Raw genomic sequence first — 25,655 nt, 5'->3', positions numbered from 1 at the left:
TATACTAATATTATAATATAATAGGAACTACTAGTCCGATTTGGTTAAGGTTAGATAGCCCATTTATCAAGGAAGGCTATAGGCTATATATTATCCCGTATTCCTACGGGAACGGGAACCACGCGGGTGAAACCGCGCAGCGTCAGCTAGTTTCCTATAAAATAACAATCAGATAAGCTGCCATTTATAAAATACCGATAGCGTGGAAGAACTTTCCGTTCATTAAATCGCATCGCTCGGTAAACAAGGGAACATTGACAAAAGTTTATGCGAAATAAATGACAGTTTAAGCTGCAGCCGCCTCGGTTAGTTGGCTGCATTTTTGTTTTTTATTTCCTGAAGTAATTAACAAGAAATGTAGTGTTTTTAATTCATTTCAAAAGCTCCTAATTCAGCTTGTATGTTTTTATATTTTGTATGCGTACCTACCGATTTACCGAAATAACTGGATTAATACACGGATCTAAATTGTTACACACTCTTATGTAAATTTTGTTTATAATAAGTACCTTATATTTTATGACATAATCAATACAGTAGTACAGTCTCAATGATGCGTTTGTTTTTTTTTCAATGTTTGTTACTTCATAACTTCGTCATTTCTTAACCAATTTTGATTTTTTTGTTGTTTGAAAGAGTCCTATTTAATTTTACATGTCTTCCAAATTGGTTCTATTTAATTTTCATGAAAATTAAAGTCAAAATAACGAAATTGCCCGTACTGTGGCGCTTTCGTTTACTATGCTAGGACACATTAAAACAGAAAAATAAAATCATTTAAACAAAAAAATTTAACCGACTTCAAAATCACAAAAAATTATAAGAAGCGAAAAATAACATCGTATGTGCTTCCTTCTGATCACTTTGAGGACAGTGCTAACACAGTGATGCATTAACTAAATCCGATTAAATCATAAAGTTTTAGTATTTAAAGACATTTCTTTCCCATGGTTCTTTCAGAAACGACTTTAATTAATACGTCACTAGCTTGTAACCGCCTTCAAACTGATCAGAAGGTTATGGGTTATTTATAATATGGTTACGATGTTATTTTTCGGTTTTTAGTATATTTTTGTGATTTTGAAATCGGTTAAATTTTTTCGCTACAAATGTTTTATTCAAATACTTATACATATTAATCAAGCTTTTTATTTTTGTCTTGTTTTTCTGTTTGTCCAGACTTTTTCACCTTAGGAAGGGCTGAGCGGATTTTAATAAAACTTTCACTGGCAGATAGATGAGATAAAAGAGCAACATAAAGGCTAATTTTTATCCCGGGAAAATTTATGAATCGGGCGGGATTCGAGAAAAAATAGTTTTCACGTGGACGTATATTTCTTACCATAGCATGTTCAAAACATTGAGAATACAGTTCTCAAGGTTCCCTATACCCTCTCTGTCCGTATCGATTTTCCATGCAATGCTAGAAGTAACTACTCGTATACCTAATCATAATCATATAAATGAAGGTAGATATTATAACATGCAAGGAACCACATGCAAGGCATAGATTATAGCATGCAACACATAGATACCCTGGACGTTTTGCTTATACGAATCGTGCTCTTACCTGGCACGGGTGGCTTAAAGTATTACAATGTATACAGACACCAATTGCATGAAACCTCAATAGCTTAGAGGTCAGACTTACATCCGTGAGGTCAGGCTATTCTATTACAAATGCAATAGAATAGTTAAAAATATTTAAAATCAGTTCAGTTTTAAGATAATCGAGTATAATATACATACCTCAATTTTTCAAGTCGGTTTAAAATACATAACTATTCCATATAAGAAATAGTGCAAGATGTATTTTTTTTTCAGATGGTACATACAATGATGCCCATAGCGCGGCCGATAGCGCTGGGCATGTCCGCCGCCTTGACTCTCGCATACATGGGCCTCGCGATAGGCCTCGGACCTCAGGCTCAGGAGGGACAATTCTATCAACAGGTAAATTACACAAAATATTGCTTTTTTATTGAGAAATAATACAATTTGGAACTTAAGCTAACTTTAAAATTCAATAGTAGATTGTTATACAAGGGGTTAAAAAGACCCATTATATACGAGGTATTTTTAGTTTAAATAGAAACCGAGTTTATAATGGGTTTAGCCCCACGTCTTACACTCTACTTTTCACTACGATTGCGAGAAAATATAATAGTTTAGTACAATATTCAATGATTTATTTTATTTGAAAATTAAATGTACAAAGTCTACAATCTTGGATATTATGGGAGATGCTTTTACCCGGTAACATAATTTCCGACTATTGTAAAGATGAATAATGAGTTTTGAGGTAAACGTGGGAGATAATTCGTTGTTGTTTTCTCCACTTTACCTACGTAGGTAAAGTGTTTTTGAGCAAGAATAGTGAAAAATTCATTTATTTCAAGTACGCTCACTTTACAAGCACTTTTGATACGTCAGTTGACTATTTGTAAAGATTCTACCACCGGTTCGGATGGCAGGTTCTGCTGAGAAGAAACCGGCAAATAACTGAACAGTTGCTCTTTTAAAAAGAATCATGCAATATTATATTTTACAATTGATGACAAGGTGAGATTGTAGTCAAGGGCTAACTTGTAAAAAAAAACAGTATGCGTCCATCGGTTGGTGTGATGAGTTTTTTTTTATTTAATTAAGAGATTTTGATTTAAAATTAACAATATAGTTCTTAATGAACAGTATAGTTCTAAACAGTGCTTGTAATGTTACGGGACCTTAAGGTCATTATAAACACGACACCGAGTCCTTGGTCAATATCTGCCTTAATGACACTTGTGTTAAACGTGTCGGTTTAGGCTCAAAACTTAATGTCCAACTGCCCGTCCCTTACTTTGATGCGGTATGAAGGTTGGGCAATTCAACCCAACTTCTCATAATGTGAGTCCCTTAATCATTATAAAGTTAAGCCTACATAGATGCTACCTACTGGCCGACGTCCAAAGGATTTACCCGCGTAATTGCCGTTCCCATGGGAATATGTGGATAAAAATATGACTATCTGAAAATTATGCTTTCCATTGGTGAAACAGTTTTCAAAATCAGTTAAGTAATTTACCTTCGAAAGCGTAATTTAACGAATCCCGTGGTTTCTTCCGTGTAGTTGCCGTTGCTGTAAATTTTTAAATTAAAAAAAAAATCATATCTAGACCTCTTTAGATGTAATTTAAAAACATTACTTATCGCTGCTAATGAGAACATCGGTCTCCAGAGGGATTTTATTTTAGTGTCATAAATAACTCCTAATTAAAACTGAAACACTGCACAGGAAGTTGTTTTCACAATGTGCATTGCTTTACTTAACTTTTCCATGATATTTTTTTACGAAGTTATTTCTAACTTAACACACAAACACAGACTTTTCGTAATTTAAAAAGGATATAAAATGTTTACAATTATGTTGTGTACCTACCTTTATAACCAGTGAACATAAAGCACTAAAGCTGCGCTTAATGTATGACTAATAGCGTGCACTTCATAGATGCGAAATGCGCTGCTTGCCCTTATTATAAATTGTAGAAAGATTTTCAATTTGGAGTAATTGAACGGCAAAACGGATTTCGCTAAATATTTTTTTTTATTGTCGGAATATTGGATAGAAGCAGGCGTTACTTTGCGGAAGTTCATCATGATTTTATAATGATTTATAATGATTTTTATTTTTTCTCTACAACGTGCAATTGCAAAGACTTTGCAATTGCACGTTGTAGAGTCAACATCTCCTGAGGATGCTCCGGTTTCGGGGTGAAACGTACGTCGAGAGTATTTTGTCGGACCTGGGTGACGTAGTCGCATGGGTTCGTCGACTTTTCGCGGATGATAGCAAAATAAATAAATCATTATATAATTGTCGGAATAGGTTTTTATGACATAAAAAAAATTAGAAATTTGTGCAAAGAAAACTTAATGACTATTTTAAGGATCAATCACAGCTAAGCTGAACGTATCTGGATGAAAGGCACAAAGATGGATTATAGTCCGGTTTAGGCACAAAGATAGATTATATATTTAGCATACGACTTACTTACGGGAATGGGCATCTATAGGTGATACTACAACCACATTTTATTACTGGATGTGTATTTAGCTAAACTTATTGTCAACAGTTGACTTGCGAGCTCTCCTTGCTCCTCTCGGCAAGTGGCATCGGGCTCTACTACCGTGCTCTGACAGAGCGTGCTCACCGGAACACGTTCGCTGGAACCAGGACGTGCCTCGAACAGCGCGTCAAGCTCGAGTGTGAGAGAGAGCAACAAGAGAGCCTACTCCTCTCTGTCATACCTGCGTATATTGCTGCTGAGGTAAGTCTGTACTAGTCAGAAAACGTGGGAGCCAGTGGCGTAGTGTGCCTTAGAAGGGCTCTGTATCAAAATTAGTTGGAGGGCCCAAATGAAGGGTAAAAGTTTCCCACAGAAGAAACAAAAATGCTTGCTCAAAATAAATATGACAATGACTTCACCTATGTAGGATATTTCCAACTTTTAGGCGTACGTTTTACCTGAAAAAAAATAGATTGCTTGTTTTTGTCTTTCGTCATTTCTGAAATGAAACTCTATAGACAGTTTTTATGATTTTTTTTCTGGGAAGCACCAGATTAAGTGAGATTGTGGATTCACACGTAAGGGGCCCTTGTAGTCCGGGGCCCCGTATCATTGGCACGGCTGATACGACCCTGGTGATAGCAGCACCAGTTATATCACTCGCTCGATTACTCAATCTGGCCCTATCCAGGGATGTAGTGATGAATCGTGTCACTTGATTTTTAACCATTCATCAGCATCAGAATCAGCCTATATAGAAATTATTTGTAGAGATTTCCATAGGCTTCTCTTTTGTAGGGATTTCAAAAACACAAAGGTCCTAAACTGAACCGCCTGCAACGTAGTTTCCACGTTTAATGATAATGGATTAAAAAATCCACCTAGTGGAGGATCAACAAACAATATCCTTTCCTAATATATTGCTATACTACAGCCGTTCTAGATGAGTTTACCAACAAGCAAATTAAAAATGAGGGTATAAATTACTAGTCATTTCAATCCTAATAATAATTATAATTACCCTGTTCTTAAATCAATGAAAATAAATTTGATTTATAAACTTAGAACACTTAGATATGGTTAATATATTTTATACAACATTTTATAAACAAACCATACATATTATAAAATAAATAAGTTACGAAATGACTTGCGTTTTCTACCTTCATTTGCAATTTGTTTGTTGGTACACAGTACTCATCAAGAGAGGCCGTAGTATAGGTATCTATATTTTTAATTTTACCTTATGAACTTGTGAAGAAAAACAGACAGTGAACCCGTAATAAAAGTGCACATTAGTTTAACTTCTTCTTTTATCTACATTTCTTACTTCAGTGAAAGTTACAACGCTTGCATCTTGCCAGTGCTTAGTGTAACAGAAAAGTTTTCTTGATTTGAAAAGTTTTACTACCCACCTATAAAAATAACCGCGATTACATGGAACTTAACCCTAACGGCTTAAATTAAAATTCATTGTACAAGTTATTTTTTCATTACAACGAAGAAATTCTTTATCTTGCACTTTTTAAACAATTTATAATTTAAGTTAAAGTTCATTTTTATCTTTGGCACTTTCTTCTGTCTCTCTGCACATAGGTAAATAATTCTCTAATTCGGCTGATTTGCTAAGTTTTGTCTCATGAAATTTATCATTACTTCTTTATTATGTGAAATTAAAAAAATGTTTTATTTTGTGACAAAGTAAACTATAATCGAAGACAAAACTCTATACAAAATAATAGTTATATATTAGTTTCTTTCGAAAGTGTTCTTTATAATATTTAGATTATTTGCTACCTTGAAAAAGATACCTTCGAAAGAAACTATTCGTATATTATCATAATTATACGAATAGTTTCTTCAGGTAAGTTTGTTAATTATCCAATTTTTTCATTCTGATGCCCTCAGAGATATTTTTTTTACTATTGTAACTAACTTCGGATATATTTTTTACTATTGTAAGTGATAATGTTCAATATTCGTTTATTATCATAAAGTAATGTGACTGTCGGAAAATATCAGTATAACTGAATCTGCCGATTGCGAATTGCAATTCTATCAATAGACATGAAATATGGAAATAATTTCAACCTACGGAATTATTTCCGAAAGTATTTAAATGACATTGTTTCTCTACTTGGGAAAATAATCGATTAGAATCCTGGTAACGTTTTTTTAACACGCATATATTAGCTTCACTTGTAACTATGTATGTAAGAAAATCTTGGAATCTTAATTTGACCCAATTCCCGGTCTTCGATTAGGATGAAATTTTGCACACGCTCTGAGTTCTGATGATAATAAATGACAAGAAACGTTTTATACTTAAATCCAATATGGCGGCCTCCCCGAGATGTCGGACAGGCTGTTTGAAATGCAACCCTATGATATGGATATAAAATAAAAGAGTTTGCTGTCAGGAATACGAAAAAAATAGTCACGTGACTTAAATCCAATATTTGTAATTTTTAGTGTGTGTTAAAAGCGTGTTTTTTAAACTATTTAAAGTTATTTAAATAAATAAATATACTTACTTAAACAATACATTATGGGTAGATACTTAGATTTTAAAACATCCATGCTCATCACACATAATTATAATTTCCAGTTGTGGGAATCGAACCCATTCATTCATCATTATCCAGTGTCAGAATGAAAAGTCAATGCACCACGCAGCCGTCGAGACTTGATTGAATGAAGATCTTGATAAGACTCAAACAAACAGAAAGTTAAAGTTGTTTTTAAAAGCTAGCAATCATTTAAATCTGTTATATTGCTATTGATTTTAATGAGGCGCCTTTGAGCCGGAAGCCTCCGTGGCGCAGTGGTATGCGCGGTGGATTTACAAGACGGAGTTCCTGGGTTCAATCCCCAGCTGGGCCGATTAGGTTTTCTAAATTGGTGGGAGGCTTCGGCCGTGACTAGTACCACCCTGTGGGCTACTCTCGCCCATATCATATTATATTATGTAATATTTAAAATATTAGCGCGCGGCATTAGTGTGCGTAGTCATGTACGAGGCGACACACACACGCGCAAGCCGCGAGCGGTACGCGCGGGCGATCGCCCGCCGCCCGGCTGACAGTCCGCACGAGTACCTACGCTCTGCTGCGGTCGGCGTTCATTTATATTTAATTTATAGTATTTGTGTACGCTTGTTCTATATAATAGGGACCACATTTACCCTATACTGGTGACCCCTAAAAGGACAGAAAATGAGTGATAGCAGTGCAGATTCGACGAACACAAAGCGATCCGACGGCCACGTTACAAAGCGGGCGAAGAAAAAAGTGGGCGTTTCATCGGATGACGGCGGCAAACGTATCAAAGTGCCGATGTTTTCATCGGAGGATCCAGAGTTATGGTTCGCCTTACTAGAAGGGCAACTGGACAGCGCCGGTATCACCGATGATCAAACAAGGTTTGCACACGTAACAAATAATTTAGATATCACTTTCGCTAAAATTGTGAAAGATATTATTATAAATCCGCCCTCTCTTAACCGATACGAAAAAGTCAAGACCGAATTAATAAAAAGACTATCCGCCTCACACGAAGTAAGAGTCAGGCAACTCCTAATGCACGAAGAGTTAGGAGACAGAAAACCATCACAGTTTGCACGGCACCTCCAAGACCTGGCTGGTTCGAACATTCCGGAGGAGTTTTTGAAAACAATTTGGTGTAGCCGGCTTCCGAAACACGTGCAGACAGTTCTGGCTACGCAGCCATCACAGTCGTTGGACCAACTTTTGGACCTTGCGGACCGCGTGCACGAGATAACCGCAGCGAAAGACGTAGCAGCTACTACCACGTCGCAGACCAACTCACCAAGTGTGCACGCCGAGATCGCAGAACTTCGGAAAATGGTCGAGCGACTATCTGCAAAACTGGAGGAACGCAGCGACAGATCGAGAACTTCAACGCGAAGAGGAACTAACCATCGAGCGTCGTCACGTAGTGGATCGCGCTCAGCTTCCAGCTACAGAAGATACCCGGTATGCTGGTACCATGCGAAGTTTGGTCAAGACGCAAAGAAATGCCAGAAGCCCTGCGACTATCAGCGTTCGGGAAATGCCACGGGCAATCACTAATGGCGACAGATGATTGCCCTACCACCTCTGGTCGCCTCTTTGTTACCGATCGCGCGACGAAAGCACAGTTTCTCGTGGACACTGGAAGTGACCTCTGCGTTTTCCCCCGGTCGAATCTCAAGGAGCGCCGAGCACCGGCGGGTTACACACTGGTTGCAGCGAATGGTTCCACCATAAACACATATGGGTACACACACCTAAACTTGGACCTGGGACTTCGTCGAACTTATCCGTGGCGTTTTATAGTGGCGGACGTAACTAAACCAATTATAGGCGTAGATTTTTTAATTCATTATAGTATTATCGTAGACTGTAAGAATAAAATGTTGCATGATAATTTAACATCTCTTACCTCTGCAGGACGTACAGCTATGAATTGTGATGTTTTATCTGTTAAGGTACTCACTGGGGAATCGCCGTACCATTTAATTCTGTCACGTGATTACCCAGACATTACACGCCCAGCAGGTACACATCGCACAATACCGCATAACACCAAACATCATATTCGCACTACACCCGGCCCACCAGTAACTTGTTCACCTAGACGTTTAGCTCCCGATAAATTGAAAATAGCGAAGGCTGAGTTCGAGGCAATGCTCGCCAATGGTACAGCGAGACCTTCGGACAGCCCTTGGTCGTCCCCGCTTCACCTGGCCCCGAAGAAGGACAACGGTTGGCGGCTCTGTGGGGACTACCGGAGGCTGAACGCAAGGACTATCCCAGATAGGTATCCAATCCGGCACATACATGACTTTGCCCACAGCATCGCTGGCTGCCAGATCTTCAGCACCATCGATCTGGCAAAAGCTTACAACCAGATACCTGTCTGCGAGGAAGACATACCTAAAACTTCAATTTCAAGTCCGGTAGGTATGTTCGAGTTCCCCTTCATGTCCTTCGGGCTTCGTAACGCAGGCCAAACCTTTCAAAGGTTCGTCGACGAAATGATGCGCGGACTGGACTTCGTCTACTGTTATCTCGACGACTTCCTAATTTTTAGCAGGAATGCAGCCGAGCACGATGACCACCTACGTCAGGTATTTAATCGTCTTCGCCAATATGGAATGACAATCAACGTGTCTAAATGCGTATTTGGAGTTCCCGAAGTAACTTTTTTGGGTTATAAAATTTCCAAGAGCGGGACTAAGCCATTAGAAACGAAGATACAAGCCATACGAGACTTCCCTCCACCTAGGGACGTTAAAGCACTGAGGCGCTTTCTAGGCATGGCCAATTTTTATAGACGCTTCTTGCCAAACGCGGCTCTGATCCAAGCACCTCTCAATGCTCTCCTTACGGGAACGAGCAAAGGTTCCACCCCCATCCACCTTACAGGTGAGACATTAAGGTCATTCGAAGCTACAAAAGACAGCCTCTCAAATGCAGCCCTCCTTGCACATCCGGACTGCAGAGCTAAATTAGCATTAGTCACTGATGCTTCAGACTTGGCTATAGGGGCGGTCTTACAGCAGCAACATGATGATGTGTGGCAACCCCTTGCTTTCTTTTCCCGGAAATTAAGCCCATCCCAGCAGAAGTACTCACCATACGACCGTGAGCTCCTCGCGATTTATGAAAGTATCAAGTATTTTCAGCACATGGTCGAAGCTAGGCATTTTACGGTCTATACAGATCACAGACCAATATGTTTCGCCTTCCACGAAAGGAAGAAGAATTGTTCCCCTAGACAGTTTCGTCATTTAGATTTTATTTCGCAGTTCACGACGGACATAAGGCATATATCAGGGAAAGACAACGTTGTCGCTGACACCTTATCTCGCGTCGATGAACTGGCATCTCCAATCTCTTTGACTGACTTAGCCATGGCTCAAGATAAAGACCCAGAACTGACTCAGTACCTCAACAGCGAAGAATCTTCTCTTCGTCTGAAAAAGATGAATATACCTGGCTGTCGCGTACCTCTGTACTGTGATGTCAGTACAACGACGACCAGGCCATTTGTCACAAAAGACTTCCGTAAGCGAGTCTTCCAAAGTTTACACTCACTAAGTCACCCCGGAGCCTCTGCAACCGCCAAGTTGGTAGCCGAGAGATTTGTATGGCCTGGTGTAAGAAAGAACTGTCGCGAGTGGAGCAAAACTTGTTTAGCATGCCAAAGGTCAAAGGTCTCTCGACATGTTTCTTCTCCAATTGGAACATTTGACCTTCCCCGTGCACGTTTCCAATCCGTGCATATTGACCTAATCGGCCCTCTCGCGGTGTCGCAGGGAAATAAGTATTGTCTTACTGCCATTGACCGATTCACCCGATGGCCTGAGGTGATACCTATCCCCGACATCACTGCAGAAACCGTGGCAAAAGCTTTGATCTCCGGATGGATTTCCCGTTTTGGCGTCATGGAGAGCATCCTGACAGATCGAGGTGGGCAATTCCAGTCAGCTCTGTTCCAGTACCTAGCTAAAATGGTTGGATTCCGTCACAAGCGCACCACCAGCTATAATCCAGCTTGTAATGGAATTATAGAACGCTTCCACAGACAGCTTAAGGCGTCCATCACCTGCCATGCTGATCACAACTGGACAGAAGTCTTGCCTTTGGTGCTACTTGGCATTCGCAGCGCGTTCAAAGAGGACTTACAAACCTCTTCTGCCGAGTTGCTATATGGCGAACCCCTCAGGCTTCCAGGTGAGTTTTTTGACCCTTGCACGCCCTGTACAACAGATATGTCTGATTTCACAGCGCGCCTCAGATCTTTCGTCGGTAAGTTAAAACCTGTCCCCGCTTCACGGCACAGCAAAAATAATATTTTTGTATTTAAAGAGCTCGCGACCGCGGAATACGTCTTCCTTCGTGAGGACGCCTCGCGTTCGCCTCTCCAGCCAGCTTACAGTGGCCCTCATAAAGTTATCTCACGAGGAGATAAAACATTTACACTTTTATTAAAAGGTAAATCTGTCACAGTCTCCATCAATCGTCTCAAACCAGCATACACACAGACTGACACTTTTTCCATACCCATTCATACCCTACCTCCCCCTCCTAAGCCTCCCATAGCTAAACCACATCAAATAACACAACATCAAATACAACAAAATAACACCACAAATCAGGAAACTGTCAAAAAGTCTCGTTCAGGCCGTATAGTTCGTTTTCCCGATTTTTATCGACCGACTTAAACTAGTAATCAAATAAAATCAAAACGTACTTCGGAAATACGCAGCCGAATCAAAGACCTACTACACCGGGAAACCGGTTTAGCGATAAGGCGTCGCACGTAGCTCGCTGCATCGACGTTTTAGCGAACTTTAGGTAATTAACTACTTTATTACATTATTACATCGCGAAAGATTTACGTTTTCCAAATTAATTAATATATAGTTCGTTTTGATTTTATTATATTGTTATTATTTGTGTTTTAATTTATTGGTTTTGTTATACTTAGTTAAAATTTTATATTAGGTATATTAGATTTCGTTTGTTATTAGGTATTAATAATAGCTAATTAATTATCATTTTACGATAACACTGCTGCCTTAACTATAAGGTAAAATCACAACACCGAAATGATTTAAAATAATTAAATATGGTTGTTATTAAAAAAAATAGTTGTATAAGTACACAATTTACATGTACCTACAATCATCGACCTTAACTAGGTCTCTTGGGAGGGAGTGATGTGGGCTACTCTCGCCCATATCATATTATATTATGTAATATTTAAAATATTAGCGCGCGGCATTAGTGTGCGTAGTCATGTACGAGGCGACACACACACGCGCAAGCCGCGAGCGGTACGCGCGGGCGATCGCCCGCCGCCCGGCTGACAGTCCGCACGAGTACCTACGCTCTGCTGCGGTCGGCGTTCATTTATATTTAATTTATAGTATTTGTGTACGCTTGTTCTATATAATAGGGACCACATTTACCCTATAACCCTACCGACAAAACGTACCGCCAAGCGATTTAGTCAGGTAGTCAAAGATACTATGTTAGGAGAACCGTGATAGCCCAGTGCATATGACCTCCGCCTCCGATTCTGGAGGGCCTAGGTTTGAATCCGGTCCGGGGCATGCACCTCCAACTTTTCAGTTGTGTGCATTTTAAGAAATTAAATATCACGTGTCTCAAACGGTGAAGGAAAACATCGTGAGGAAACCTGCGTATCAGAGAATTTTATTAATTCTCTGCGTGTGTGTAGTAGTCTGTCAATCCGCAATGGGCCAGCGTGGTGGACTATTGGCCTAACCCCACTTATTCTGAGAGGAGATTCGAGCTCAGCAGTGAGCCTAATATGGGTTGATAATGATGATGACTGTGTTAGGAGAAGGTACGACAATTAGTTCAGCGGGCGGGAATCGAATCCATTAGTCGTTGTTAAGTCCGCCCCTTTTACCGTGGCTTTGGATTAAAGAGAAAGTTTTTTAATACCTACGAGTATGAATGTTTTATCATAATTATATTTTTTATGTAGGTACTTAAACATTCTGTAACAAAGGAATCTCGTTGTGTAAATTAGGTTTCGAGGCAAATACAAGTTGCAGTGCTCAACAAAGCTACTTAGGATTGAGGAATCAACGATTTCACAAAGATAAGGAAAGATGATAAGTTGCTATCCAGGTCACGTAAAGTAAACGAACCATACCATCGCTGAAATGTTTGCGACGTTTTTATTACATCCGATCAGATATCGTTAGGATGTCTTGTCGACTTCTTTATTTTAACTACAGTTCGTTTTACTCTTGAAAGTTTGCCGCGATTCACGATAATACTACGTCGTACAGGCGACTGGCACTGTGCCCATGCTATCTGAAAAACCCTTTAACTATTTCAAATAGCTAAGATTTTTTTTGAGCGCTGTTATTATAAGCTTAGTCGACAAAAGAATATAGACATAAATAATTATTATTATGGTTTGTCTCTCTGTGAGCAATTCAATATTTTACAAACAAAGTAACAATATCGAGATAAATAGTTTTAACATTATCTATTTTTTGTCATTTACTCATTAGTCTTTAATTTTATAGGATATCTAGAGAAACAGATTTTAGTGGTACACACACAGAGAGTTCGTTATTCATAACCAAATTCATACAGTTAAGGAACTTCATTTTACTGGTGTTTTTTGGCTCATTTCGTATAAGTTTATTTTTGTTAGCCATGTCTTGTTGTACTATTTGATTTCTGTGATCATTTTTGATAATTTTTTTTTACATGACTATTTGTTTGTTTTATTTTAAATTAATCATAAAAATGCTAGAATTGGGTATGATATAGTTTTGTGGACAGGAATCGAACTTATGTGCTCTCTAGTTTTTTTTAAAATTTATTTAATTTAATAAAATAATCAAATACAATGAACATACATAAACTTATTAAAGTTTTTCTGCGCACCCTGCGCCGTTGACAATGCTGTAATAAATTTACTAAGTACATGAACAATAATAAAAATAAACTCATAGGACAATTAGACTGAGGAGCTATTAGCGAAGGTGAAATAAGTTTCATAATTTATCTTTACCTTATCACTATAACTTTGTGTACAACTAACTTGTCTTTGATAGAATAGATTGGACGCCCATCGGATCGTTGTCGCATAGCCATCGAGATCGTATCGGATGTTATAAAAGCGCACAAATACAACACAATGTCACGGTACGTGAGTGTCAAATTATCGTGCAGTCTGGTGTTTACTGCGCAAAGTGGGTGACCAGGACTGATAGTGGATGTTTTTCTCGTAACGGGCCTTTGTTTGACTTCACTCCGATGGCTTTTACACACTAGCTTGGTAATGGCAGTGATTCATTGCAAGTCGGATTTGTTTCTGCTAATATACTTGCGTTGAATGAATTTTTGAAACGGTTATTTTGTTTAACATTTCTTTTAAATATGTCCAATATTCCTATTCCCGCCCAACTAGTCGGGAAAGACTGTATTAGGAGTGGATACGACAATAGACCAACGGGGCGGGGATAGAACCACCACCCTTTGGTGCTGAGTCCGACCGCTCTTACCGTTGAGTTATTGAGGCATTGGCATTAAACACTTTTAATAGTTAATTTAAATAGTTTTAATATTGTGTCCTATTAAAACATAAAAATGTTAATAATATTCAATCATTACTACTTTGATAAAAATACGCCTACTCATCACAGAACACCGAAGCGAAAAGCGAAGTAGATGCAAGAGGATTACCAATCAAATCTCTCTATAACTTGCTTTAAGACCTTGGCTTCAATAAAACTGCAGTACCTATGTTCTATATTAGAATGGGTATCCAAAGCTGCTATAGTAGAATATTACTATATAAGCTAGTCAGGGAGAACAACACGAGCGAAGAAAGGGAGTGTTAGTTAACTGTCAAGGACCTCCTTATCCTATCTGTCATAAATCCAGGGCTCTGCTCGGAGTTTTCTCTCTGCCACGCGAAGGACCCGGCACCTGCCCTGTGAATCCAAGGAATGCTAAGATATTGATCCCTTTGTTAAGTCGTTAGTAAATAATAATCTAATGCTACATACCTACTCGATTTATAATACGTGAACTAGATCCATAGATTAAAAATTGGTTTCGCTTGGCTGAATCTTTTGTCTGAGGCGTGATTATATTCAAGAGTACAACTTTTCTTAAAACGATTAAAAACAGAGTGAAACAATGAGAAGAAATCATTGATTTGACCTAAATTTTCACCTCATTTTCCTGTGAAAAGCGTCCTTGTTAAATGAAAAGCGATTATCCGTTTTGAGTGAAATATAATGGTTACTACTCACTTTTGTGAATACTAATCTTGGAATCCTTCCCATTGTCTTCTACGAGACGTTAAATTGTCGTTAACGCAGGATTGCGTAATACCTGAATAAACGTATCTTTGTTAAAGTTTATTGAATAAGCAGAAGTAATTTAAAAAAATAGTAATAGACATAAAAATATGTATAGGTAATCTTTTTGTGTTTGTTTGTTAAGGTAGGTACTTCACTTTAAATATTATTTGTGAGATCTGTCCAAATTTTTTTTTTATTATTCTCTATAAGTTAGCCCTTGACTACAATCCCACCTGGTGGTAAGTGATGATGCAATCTAAGATGGAAGCGGGCTAACTTGTTAAGATGATGAAATCCACACTCCTTTTGGTTTCTACACGACATCGTACCGGAACGCTAAATCGCTTGGCGGTACGGCTTTATCGGTAGGGTGGTAACAAGCCACGGCCAAAGCCTCCCACCAGCCAGACCTGGACCAATTAAGAAAACCTCAATCGGCCCAGATGGGGATCGAACCCAGGACCTCCGTCTTGTAAATCCACCGCGCATACCACTGCACCACGGAGGCCGTAAAAAATAATGTTACCAAGACTTCTCAATTTTTTACATTTATATAAAGATACTGCAGCTGTGTTTTTTATAAGTGCCTGTATGAGTATTTACTTACCAATAGTTATTTTTTCATTTTTCTACTTGAATTATTGCAACTTTTAAAGTTAGTAGAAAAGTTAGTAGAAATATCGTACATAATGGAATGATGTACCGTAGAAAATAAGTAGCCAATGGAAACAAGTTCAAGGCAACGCAAAGAATGCTAATCAGCTGACCGTTACTGTCAAGTTATTTCTGAGTTTCTGACCATTTATTGCTTACTGACCTACTCCATATACTCTGTTTAGTAAAACTATTAGTCCATAATAGTAAAAGTTATAAAAATATCATAAAATGCGCCTTGTTTTGTATATAACTAAGGCTTAGAATCCCGTGTATATTTTGAACGGATGGAAGCGGATATTGATGATTATTAATAGTTGAAAGTTGTGAATTTAGTTTTGAATGGATGACGTCACTTTTGAGTTCCAAGATGTCAGAAGCTAATGAGTAATGTCAATGACAAGGACTTCCATAGATCCGCATCGTCCGTATCGGACGCGTTGCATCAGACGGATTTTAGTATTCTTTGTATAGAAAATCATACGGATTTCATACGGATCAGTATCGTACGGATTGCATCGTACGGATTTTATATACCGTACAATTAAAAATATTTGATGCGATGCGTCCGATACGTACGATGCGGACCAGTGGCCTACCACTAACGTTTTCTCCGAGGTACAGTGGACACCACTAACTTCCTAAATCTGAGTTGAGAATTTTTTCTGAGAATTTCTTGGAATACTAGTACTAAAAAGCTGAAGAGTTTGTTTGTTTGATTGAACGCGCTAATCTCAGGAACTACTGGTCCGATTTGAAAAATTCTTTCAAGCTTAGATAGCCCATTTATCAAGGAAGACTATGGGCTATATTTTATTCCCATATTCCTAAGGGAACGGGAACCACGCGGATGAAACCGCGCAGCGTCAACTAGTAAAGAATACAAGCTCAATATTTTTTAGCCCCATCCAGGACTTGAACTCGAGCTCGAGTATCTAAAGCCACATAAATAGTCTAACCAGTGGATCAACGAGGCGCTATAATCCTACTAATATTATAAACGCGAAAGTTTGTATGGATGTTTGTTAATCTTTAACATCTCAACTACTTAACCGATTTGGCTGAAATTTAAAACGAAAATAGATAATATCCTGTTTTAACACATAGGTTATTTTTCATCCCGGAAAAATCCATGGCTCCCGCGGGATTTGTGAATTCCACGCGGACGAAATCGCGGACGTCCGCTAGTAAATAGTAATATAGTATAGTAATAGGTACATTAGTAAGTATTAAACCATGATGCGTGAACCTAGGTCAAGATTTTACGCTAGACTGCACTTTGACGTAATGGGATGTTACTTGTACAGTATGCATGATTGCAATGCTTTGTATGGCTATAGTATATCTATAGTACCTAGCCTAAGAAATATAACTTTAGATAAAGTGCGTTACTGGCAAATAATACAAAATCCTCTCAGTGTTAGATAGCCCATTCACCGAGGAAGGCTATAGGATATATATTATCTCCGTATTCCTACGGGAACGGGAACCACGCGGGTGAAACCGCGCGGAGTCAGCTAGTGAAAATTTCAATAGGAATTCCTTGACCCAACCGAGGATTCAAACCTAAAATCTCGTGATCCAAATCCTCATAGGCCTTGGTTTTTATCCAGATCTAGATAAAGCGGACTAGTATATTGCCTTTGTCATAGAGATAGACGATGTAACATTCTGTATCCACTAATTGGGTCCGTTACTTGCTCCGGAGGGATAAATAAATTATCAGGCTCGTGTGTACAATGACTAATTAAACGTTTTTACGTACATTTTATTTTTGTTTTATAAATGAAATTATTTTACGTAAATTGTAGAGATTTAACAAAAGAGAATACCTTATTACCTTTTCAAAATAATCATCATCATTATCAAACTATTTTAAAAACGACCAGGCTCCCTCCTTACGATACTAGCTACGGAGCTTAGACAACCACGTTGCTTTTATGACAATTGTCAGGTCTATAGAGTACCTTACCTTACCTTAAGACGTCCACTCCTGGACATAGGCCTCTTGCATGGACCTCCCAGCACAACGATCTCGAGCTGCTAGCATCCAGCGGCTCCCTGCAACCCACTTCATATCATCGGTCCACCTAGTGGGGGGTCTATAGAGTGATAATGTTTAATTTTTGTAGCAATCACTGGGAGTGATATGACCATGAGCACGACTTAACTTAGCTTAACGTACACTCCGAGGTAGCGAGTTTATCATCATCATTATCAACCCATATTCGGCTTACTGCTGAGCTCGAGTCTCCTCTCAGAATGAGAGGGGTTAGGCCAATAGTCCATCACGCTGGCCCAATGCGGATAGGCCGACATTACACACGCAGAGAATTAAGAAAATTCTCTGGTATGCAGGTTTCCTCACGATGTTTTTTCTTCACCGTTTGAGACACATGATACTTAATTTCTTAAAATGCACACAACTGAAAAGTTAGAAGTGCATGCCCCGGTTTCGAACCAACACCCTCCGGAAACGGAGGCAGAGGTTATATCCACTGGGCTATCACGGTAACAGCGAGTTGTAACACCATAATCTTCTCAACTCCGGAAATCAGAATTTCTAGGGTAGAAAACTAAGAAAACCTCAGTATTTCATACACCGACTATCCTCAAACGAAGGACTTCGTGATTCGAAACTACAAAGGCTAACGACTGAACTAGCTGTCACTTAAGTTTACGTATAGTCATCGATCGTAGATCGTTAGATGGGCCTCAAAGCGTCGTGGAATTGTTATTGGTTTCGCACATTGAGTACGTCATCACTCGTAACACATTTATCTTTATTCATGTTGAGGCTTGTGTTTTTACACTACTACTTCCAAAATGAACACGAAGGCATAATTAAGGGATTTAATAAAAAAAAACAGTCAATATTTTTTTAAGTCCACGTCCACTCACCGCATGCGCTTGTTGCGTACTAAGAAAAGATGTGCGTGCACGTCTTTGGGTAATGACATCAAATTGTGCGTTCTTTAGTATGGATCCCATCTAACGATTTATATCGATGCATATAGTAGTATAATTTTCTTACCGGAAACACTACCTTAAGGGCTCCTAATACGAGTATATTAATGTAATAACACGTATCATTGATCAAAGCCACGTCCGAAGTTCAAAGGAGCCATCAATCTACTTCGCCGGCGCTGCCTTAGCGACTTTCAACCCATTTCTCTCTAATTAATATTCTAACACGATACATGCGTGACATATTGTATCAACGCGTGGACCTTAGTGGTTTAGAGCAAGGATATCACGTTCAATGGTGACGGTAAATTAATACTTTCCTAAATGAGTAAACTATCCTTATTCTCTTAGAAATGGAAACGAATGGATGAAATCTGGCAAAGACAGGGAGTTGTGGAAGAAGATGGAGGAGGCCTTTACCCTTTCAGGGGTCCATATTTAATAAGAACTTACTAACTAATATTACTAACATAATTTAAGAAAACTTGCTAACAAACTACTAACAACTTTTGAAATGTAATTTATAAATGTAAATGTAAATATGGAATAAACGGCTTATTTATTTATCTATTTTATTCTCTTAGAAATAGCTTTATTTCAAAATTAAACTACTTACTTATCTAATTATCATGCGGATAAATCCTATTCATATAATAAAACGGTTCCGTGGATTTAAATTTCTTTGACTGAGTTTTTTTTTATTGAGACTCCGGCTCCTCCGGCCGCGCACTCATATGTACACCGACCTTTGGGCTAGTGATAGGGCCTCTGAAACGGCCGTGGCTTCGGCTGGGCACTTTAGCAAAGCAAATAACGGCTCGGTGTTACACTGGCCTGTCATGAAACATGTGAAAATATAAACAGAAGGGGTGAAGGGGTTGAAATTGTACATCGATTTTCACGCGGACTAATTCGCGGGCACCTGCTAGTCCTTAATAACTATACAAATCATGCCCACGTGGAATAGTGGCAAGAATAGTGGCAGCCAGCCAGGCTGATCCTTAGCGCTAAAAATGAGCCAGCCCTTCTATCACCAGTTTGATTTAGAGAAGATCAAAACCAAAATCATATTGCAGTGGTTGTAGCTTTTTTATAATCAATTGTAATTGCAATAAAAATGCTAAAATAAAGTAAAAAGGTTACTTAAAAAACCTACTAAAACAAAATTATCTCTACTTCCTTTAAAATAACTATGATAAATTTATTTCATAATTGTAAAGATACGAAGTTCCGAGCATATTTCAGTCTAAAAAAAAACCCTGACATACGCCGAGTTTTCTTTTATTTTATCCTGTTACAAGTTGAATTTCCTGAAAATCCACGATAGAAAAGCTCAGTGGTATGAACATTTTTAATTACCTCTATTAATATATAGAGACAATTGTTTATTTTAACAGTTTTATGTTTTAGGCTAGATTTTTGAGAAGTATATATGGAATACTGAAAATTAGTCAAAATTACTTTTGACTCACACTGGTGGCCCATTTAATGATCCTACGTCCTTATAGTATAAGTAATGAGTATGTAGGTAACCAGCTCCTATAATAGAAAAATATCACATTACAGGTAAATAGCATGGTTACATACCATAGCAGAATGTATTATAAAGTCCTTGATGTAATAGGAAATTGCCCTATAATGATTTTACATACATCCTTTAAACTTTAGATAAAAAGTAGCCTTTTAGTTGTTCCATAAGCTCCTTATCTTCCAGTTAAAGTCGGCTCAGCCGTTCCAAAGATTGACCTGGCCAACAAATTTAAAAAACACTTGTATGTTGGTAATGTGTAAAATATCCACTTGAGAAAACATAGTTATCTTGCAGTCACAGACAGGCACTTTTATTTAATTTATATGTATTGATGATGATATTAGGTACTAGGGTAACCATAAATACCCTTGTAAAAGGTTGCTAATTGGCGAAAGTAATAAGCATAATGGTAATATTTCTCGGACTATACTTTCGGATATTTTGTCTATGACAATTAACATTTCTTATATACGGACTTACCAAAAGTCATTGTATATAAGTTGGTTTATCTAAATTATTTGCAGTAAAGTTCTAGATATAAGTGAAAATAAACAAAGACATAGGAATTCAAACTATTTATTTAAAATCTTATATTTAAATACAATCGTACCTAATATGTAAGTACATATCTAAAATTTACTCGTATGCCTATATCAGTCATTGTATAGCTAACTTGAAAACTGACTATCCACATATTTATCTATCTTACATTAAAATCACAAAAAATATGATCCAAAAACATTTGGAATGTATAATCTAAAATATTTGAAAATATCTGTAATGTTAAGGAACACTCTTAAAATATCAACTTTACAAAAGCCTCGTATTGAAAAGGAATAAAACGGAATTCCTGTTCACCTCGTAAACAATTTTAAAATTATTTTAAGTTCATCGTTGATTTCATAAGAGTTAATATAATACAAGCTCTGGTTTTGTTAAACCATTAAGTTCTTTTGGCCTCTTATTAATATTTGAAGATTGTTTTAAATTTATCCAGTTTAAAACATCTTCAAAAGCAAGCGTCCTCTTATCACATGCCTTTTAGTTCACCGTGTACACTCAATACATGTTGTCCTCGATCTTATCATGATTCAGGTAGATCTTTCCTAACAGGTTCAGAATCAGTTTTACCAATATTAACATGAATGGTAATAGCTTCATCGTTTTCCGATTTAAGAATAACATCGTTCCATTGCACTTCAGCTTTTTTACTATATGCTTCATTTTCAATAAGTATTGCTGATTTAGTGCACAATGCCTTACTTTGAAACTCGATCAGTGCACAGTAGTCACTTTTCTTTGACTCTGATTTCACATCAGCGATGTAACCTAGCTTCCGTCTCATGACTTCAACTTTAACGTGATAGTTGTATATGCAAACTTTGATTATGAAAGCGCTTTTTTGGTAGAGCAATACGATTTTGTATTTGGTTCTACAGCAGGCAGTTTTCTTTAGTTTCGTTTGGAAGTTTTCTATTAATATCTTGATCTTCTGTGAGTAGACGGCTATTATGTTGTGGTTTGACTGGAGGTGACCTGATAGTTCCTCGAAGGGTACGGAGCAGCAGTTTGGTGTGATTGGGCAAATCATTGTGTCATATTTGCATTCTTCTTCGTGTTTGGCTCTGATGGTCGCTGTCAACAGTTCTGTGCATCCTCGTCTGTGGACAAATAATTTTAAATGAATATTTTTTTTTACTTTTCCACGATTATTTATGATTACACTAAAAACTTGATAAAAATTTACTTTGAAATCATCACTGAAATGAAAACCCTTCTCAGATTTGTCAACACAGTTATGAATTCAGACGCAGTTTAGTTTCCAGAACTTTGATAATAGTTTATTAGTGAAAACGAGAGTTAGAAGTTCTTGATATTTTAGACTAGAGTTATTAAGGTGAGGTAGGTTTATTATTAAGGTTCACTGTCGGTGACCCCTTATACAGTTATCTAAGTGAATTAATCACACGTTCACGGCTAATATGTCAGAGTAGGCGATGTATCTTTATACATTTGGTACGTGTCAACGAGATCATAGAAAAACTAGAAAACAAATAATCTTGCCCTTGCTCTAAAAAATACAGACCATTAACATTGACGAAAAGTTTGATCATATCCAAGGTTCTAGGCCTTTTGCATGGACTTTTAAGCACAACGGACTTACAAGAGGCCTATGTCCAGCAGTGGACGTCCATGGTTGATAATTATAATGATGGTCCAAGGTTCTTAACAATGGACAGTTCATTTGTTAAAAATTAATTAAAACAAACAAACTCAAACATTTAAAAGAACACATTAAGGAACAATCCGAATAGGTAAATGATTCATTTACAGCGAAAAGTGGCAACAGTTGGTAATGAAATTGGGTCAGTAACGAATAATATATGAAGTAAAATCGTGCCAGCCTAGATATCCCACAACAGACTCCCCGGGGCACGAAAGTCACGCCGTTAGACCGATTGCAACCGTCACGTCGGAACCATTCACTTTGAAACGGCAGACACACTCGCTATTCTCAAGGGATCGACCGATAGAGTAAGTTATAGACAGAAAGTCTGCTATAGCCAGACTTACCTCGTTTTGGGAAGGGTGAAAGTTTGTCAACCTATGGGCCATATGTAGGACCTTAGCTATAGGTAAATACGGTAGCCAATTATGGACTTTAGACTGTGGTGGCTTTGAATGTTAACAGGTTCCAAATACTCAACCATCAGAGTATAAAGCTTTTGTTTTAATTTTTCTTCAGCACAATGTAAGAATTCATGTACGATTAGGTACATGAATTCTAACCAGCCCAACCTTCCAAAAACACCTTTAATATTTTTTAAAGCGAAAACTTCTTTGGCCACATTGGGCACTTTTTGGTAAAGGAAAATCTATGGGTTTGCGTCACCGACATGCTCATGACTGTGCATTGTTAAAGCAATGTTTTTCTAAGAATATATTTGCAGTTATCCAATATATTCTTAGAAAAAATATATATTGGCAGTTATCTAGCCTGCTTTTTTTAAATTTAAATAGAACTTTAAGAGTAAAATAATTTATAAAATCCAGAGATTATTATTAGATTTGTTCCAGAGATTATCCCCTGCAATACCACAAACTTATAATTATTAGTTTACAGGCTAAATAGGAACATGTGCTGAAAAACTCTCAGCTTTCATGAAATAAGGGATGTCTGGGTACTGCAAGCTCTTGTTCTAATAGAGTAAGTTATGACAGTAATGACCTCGGGTTTAGTTTTGTTGTAAGTAGTCGTAGTTTCTCTTCCACTATCGTCTGTTGCGGGGATTGCAAAAGCTGAATTGCGAAAATACGTTTAACTTTAAAACGCATTGAAGACTAATACTCTGAGCCGAATATTTGAAAACAAATACTAATATCTGATCTATAACCTCTATAAGAATAAGTGTATAGTAATTGTATAAAGTTTATATTGGAAGAATCATAATAGAGTCATATTCACTCACCGAAAAATCTCTTAAAATAAAGCTTAAAAATTAAAAAAAAACTTCATTTTCTGAAGAACAAAGTTTTCGTTTTATAATCTGTAAGTCAAAAATATATTTTTTTAATATCAACTAACTGCTGTCCTTGTAGCCAAGTGGTACGGCGATTCTCTTTCTACGATCGCTAACGCTTCGAAAACTAGAAAAATGTATGGGAATGACATTTGCTATCGACAGGTCACGTGATCAAGATCTGTCATTCCCATACATTTTTCTAATTTTCGAAGCGTTTGCGATCGTAGAAAGAGAATCGACTTGCCACTTGGCTACACGGGCTGTTTTTGTCACAAACCAGCACAAGAGAGACTAAAACTAGTTTATTAGCGTAACAGAGGTCTGTATAAGATCTCACATAAACAAAACCTATAAAAATGTAGTTAATGTGATCCCCGAGATATAAAAGATGAAGATACGTAGGTATTCCTAAAATTATCTAATGTTCAACGAAGAGGACTTAAAATGTAGAAATAAATTTTCCCACATTACGTACTTTTTCACACACATGCATCACACACAATACATACGTTTTCATCCTCACATTAAAGAGGTAGTAACAAAAAATAGAATTACTTGTTAATTAATGAAACCCGTACTTTGTGTTTCATAATGGAAGTTTTTTTTATTATTCTTTAAAAGTTAGCCCTTGACTACAATCTCACCTGATGGTAAGTGATGATGCAGTCTAAGATGGAAACGGGCTAACTTGTTAGAAGGAGGATGAAAATCCACACTCCTTTCGGTTTCTACACGACATCATACCGGAACGCTAAATCGCCTGGCGGCACGTCTTTGCCGGTAGGGTGATAACTAGCCACGGCCGAAGCTTCCCACCAGCCAGACTTGGACCAGTTAAGAAAATCTCAATCTGCCCAACCGGGGATCGAACCCAGGACCTCGGTTTTGTAAATCCACCGCGCATACCACTGCGCCACGTAGTCAAAAGTAGTCGGAGTAAAGTCGGAAGTATTATGGATTAATATTTTATTGAGCAGAATACTATTTTATCAACGTATCTGATGTTAAGAAAAAGTTTAAAAAAAAAACATACATACAGCCGAACGTAGAACCCCCTCCTTTTTAGAAGTCGGTTAAAAATGAAATTTTCAAAATCCCCGACTATAATGCGACTATAATAGGTAGAATACTTTTTGGGCAGAAATTTTAGCCGTCATAATTAAAATATTCGGATTGGTTTCCATAAAAATAAAACTGCATCACAATCGCTCCATTACTTTAGAAGCTACGATGTTACCGAGACACAAACACACATTCACATTAAACATTTAAACTCCTGTTTCTTACAGGGGTTAAAAATTAATCGAAAAATGCAATAATATAAATACCTAAAAAGTCACAAAGAATATAAATTAAATAAGAATAAAGAAGAAAAGAAGATTATAAAGGAAAACCAAAACATAGCTCTTAACAATTTGGATATAAATTGGAATCGAAGCCAATGACCATAAAGGGATTTGTTATTTCGTATATTGTTTTAACTTTATATTTTTGTTGGAACCAATATTGGAGAGAGCAGTGACATGAAATCCAGATCTGACGACGTCTATGGCGCAGTTGGTGGTTCTCAACAATGAGGTTCAGGGTTCGATTCCATGCTTGGATCAATTTAAGATCATATGATTATATATGACCTAAGCCAATTATATATTTTTTAAATTAGCTGGGAGTCTGGTAGTAGGCATCGGTCGTAGCTAGACCAGTGACGTGTACTTCATAGATGCAAAAATGCACTGCCTACCCTGAAGATGCAATACACACCAACATAGGTTTGTGCCACACCACCACAGAATACATAGTTGGACAAGGATTCCAATTTTACATAGTATAGTGCATACCCTAGTTAAAAACCTTATGCACGCCACTGCTAGTCACCCTACCGGCAAGGTACAGCCCCCAAGCGATTTAGCTTTAATTGTCAGTCATAAATTTGGACCTCTTTCAAGTAAGCCCGCTTCCATCTTAGACTGCATCGTCATTTAACAAGTAGTCAAGGGGTAACTTGTCATTCAGTCTAAAATATCACGTGTCTCAAACGGTGAAGGAAAACATTGTAA

The 25,655-nt window shown here is 37.6% G+C and overlaps 2 protein-coding genes across 6 annotated transcripts in view; one reads left to right on the top strand and one right to left on the bottom strand.

Annotated features, from left to right (window-relative positions):
- Positions 1 to 25,655, top strand: part of LOC112043432 (adenylate cyclase type 2-like) — a 164,655-nt gene that overhangs the window by 53,100 nt on the left and 85,900 nt on the right. For all 3 annotated transcript variants that reach the window (XM_052885688.1, XM_052885686.1, XM_052885687.1), the window contains exons 4-5: positions 1,825 to 1,953; positions 4,116 to 4,310. In XM_052885688.1, the coding sequence (XP_052741648.1) occupies positions 1,825 to 1,953; positions 4,116 to 4,310 (324 nt within the window). The remainder of the gene's footprint in view (positions 1 to 1,824; positions 1,954 to 4,115; positions 4,311 to 25,655) is intronic.
- LOC112043433 (probable E3 ubiquitin-protein ligase sinah) overlaps positions 20,635 to 25,655 on the bottom strand; it is a 60,940-nt gene continuing 55,919 nt past the window's right edge. For all 3 annotated transcript variants that reach the window (XM_024078844.2, XM_024078841.2, XM_024078845.2), the window contains one exon: positions 20,635 to 21,735. In XM_024078844.2, the coding sequence (XP_023934612.1) occupies positions 21,159 to 21,735 (577 nt within the window). In that variant the 3' untranslated portion in view covers positions 20,635 to 21,158. The remainder of the gene's footprint in view (positions 21,736 to 25,655) is intronic.

The sequence above is a fragment of the Bicyclus anynana genome, chromosome 15 (assembly GCF_947172395.1).
Source record: "Bicyclus anynana chromosome 15, ilBicAnyn1.1, whole genome shotgun sequence".
Taxonomy (NCBI): domain Eukaryota; kingdom Metazoa; phylum Arthropoda; class Insecta; order Lepidoptera; family Nymphalidae; genus Bicyclus; species Bicyclus anynana.
This window is presented reverse-complemented; position numbering and strand designations above follow the sequence as displayed.